Genomic DNA, 1681 nt, shown 5'->3' with positions numbered 1-1681 from the left:
TGTTCATGTGTAAATAAAATTCAATGTTGTTTTATTCAAGGTTTTCTCTGAGTTATTCCTGTTTGAATTGAGAAATTGCGCGAAATTCTGCGTGGCCCTAATTCATTGAGTAGATACTGTATATATATATATATATATATATACATATATATATATACATATATATATATATATACATATATATATATATACATATATATATATATATATATATATATATATATATATATATATATATATATATATATATATATATATATATATATATATATATATATATATATATATATATCGGTCGGTAGATGGCGTACACAACACGTATTATTTTATCGTCCCGCGAAATCAATAAATAAAAGTTATTTTTACGAGTAAAAACAAAAACAATTACATGAAAATGAACGACAAGACGTCGCGATGTTCTTGTGGAATTGTGGTGAACGAGGTGTTGGCCTTTATCCAGCAGAAAATGGATGTTATGGACGAAGTCAGTTTGTGCCAACTTTGTGAATTCTTCAAGGAAGACGAAATAGATGCCGCAAAGGCAATCTTAATAACCTACGTGCCTGCTGCACAAACCAGAAGAGTGGGCGAAGGTAAGAAGAAACGTAATATCAACGATATTATTAAAATTCTGAGAGAGACAGACCCAGATACTCTGCCCAAATTCGCTGTGCTAAACATCAATAGACTGCCTCCCATCACGTTTGACTATATCGATGTGAGTTCTCTACTTAGAGAGTTAACATATCTTAAGAACGAAATCCATAAGTTAAACATTGAAACGCCAAAGAATTCGGAATCGATCCAATCTCTGAAATGTGAAGTGGCAGAAATTAAACGTCAACATAACGTAAACGACCACCATAATGTAGGTAGGAGACAGCATGAAAAATTCATACCGAACAAAGAGATAACGCCATCTGTGAACAGCGACCCAAAGCCACCAACGCTCTATAGCGAAATAGTTGGAAATGAATTGACAGATGTCACTAAAAACAAAACTCAAAATGTAAATAATATTACTGAATCTTCTAGCCAGTGGACAATCGTTAAAAATGCAAAGAGTAAAAATAACTCCAATAATAACGATAATAAACGCCCAAAATTCAAAAATAAAAACGCCATACGAGGCAGTAATGTCTCGTCTGGGCTTAAGGCAATAGAAAATGTTAAATATTTAGTGGTATCGAGATTAAGTCTAGAAACGAATTGTGAGATGATCATTGACTTTCTGAAAACAAAAGATGTGGACGTTCATAAATGTGAGGAGTTACAAACAAAATCGGGTGATTATAAGACTTTTAAAATAGGAGTTCCTGAATCCATGTATAGTACCACACTAAACGGAGATATTTGGCCACAGTACTCTTTTGTACGACGATTTTTTTATAGCGAAAAAAAAACTAATATTTCATCATGAACAATTCCATTAGAATATGTTCCTACAACTGTAAATCAGTACATCGCATAGCACCGGGTATACACGAAATTTGCAACAATGTTGACATTCTTCTCCTACAAGAAACCTGGTTGATGAAGGACGACTTAAACTTCCTGAATAGTATCCACGAGGAGTTTCTGGCCACTGGAACATCAGCAATGAACTCTTCCGAGGAAATAATCCAGGGAAGACCACACGGAGGCGTAGCCATACTGGTAAGGAAGCAAATTGCTAATGTAA

At 33.8% G+C, this 1681-nt stretch overlaps 1 protein-coding gene across 1 annotated transcript; it reads left to right on the top strand.

The window, feature by feature from the left end:
* Nucleotides 1–280: 280 nt before the first annotated feature.
* Nucleotides 281–1429, top strand: LOC148298196 (uncharacterized). The gene has a single exon (XM_088277052.1). It carries the CDS (start codon nucleotides 389–391, stop codon nucleotides 1418–1420), a length of 1032 nt encoding a protein of 343 aa, XP_088133178.1. The 5' UTR covers nucleotides 281–388; the 3' UTR covers nucleotides 1421–1429.
* Nucleotides 1430–1681: the final 252 nt, after the last annotated feature.

Source organism: Brachycentrus maculatus, unplaced genomic scaffold (assembly GCF_059751285.1).
Source record: "Brachycentrus maculatus isolate JH-2025_06_01 unplaced genomic scaffold, ASM5975128v1 h1tg002387l, whole genome shotgun sequence".
Taxonomy (NCBI): domain Eukaryota; kingdom Metazoa; phylum Arthropoda; class Insecta; order Trichoptera; family Brachycentridae; genus Brachycentrus; species Brachycentrus maculatus.
The sequence above is the reverse complement of the archived record's forward strand: the minus strand, read 5'-3'. Positions and strand labels throughout refer to the sequence as shown.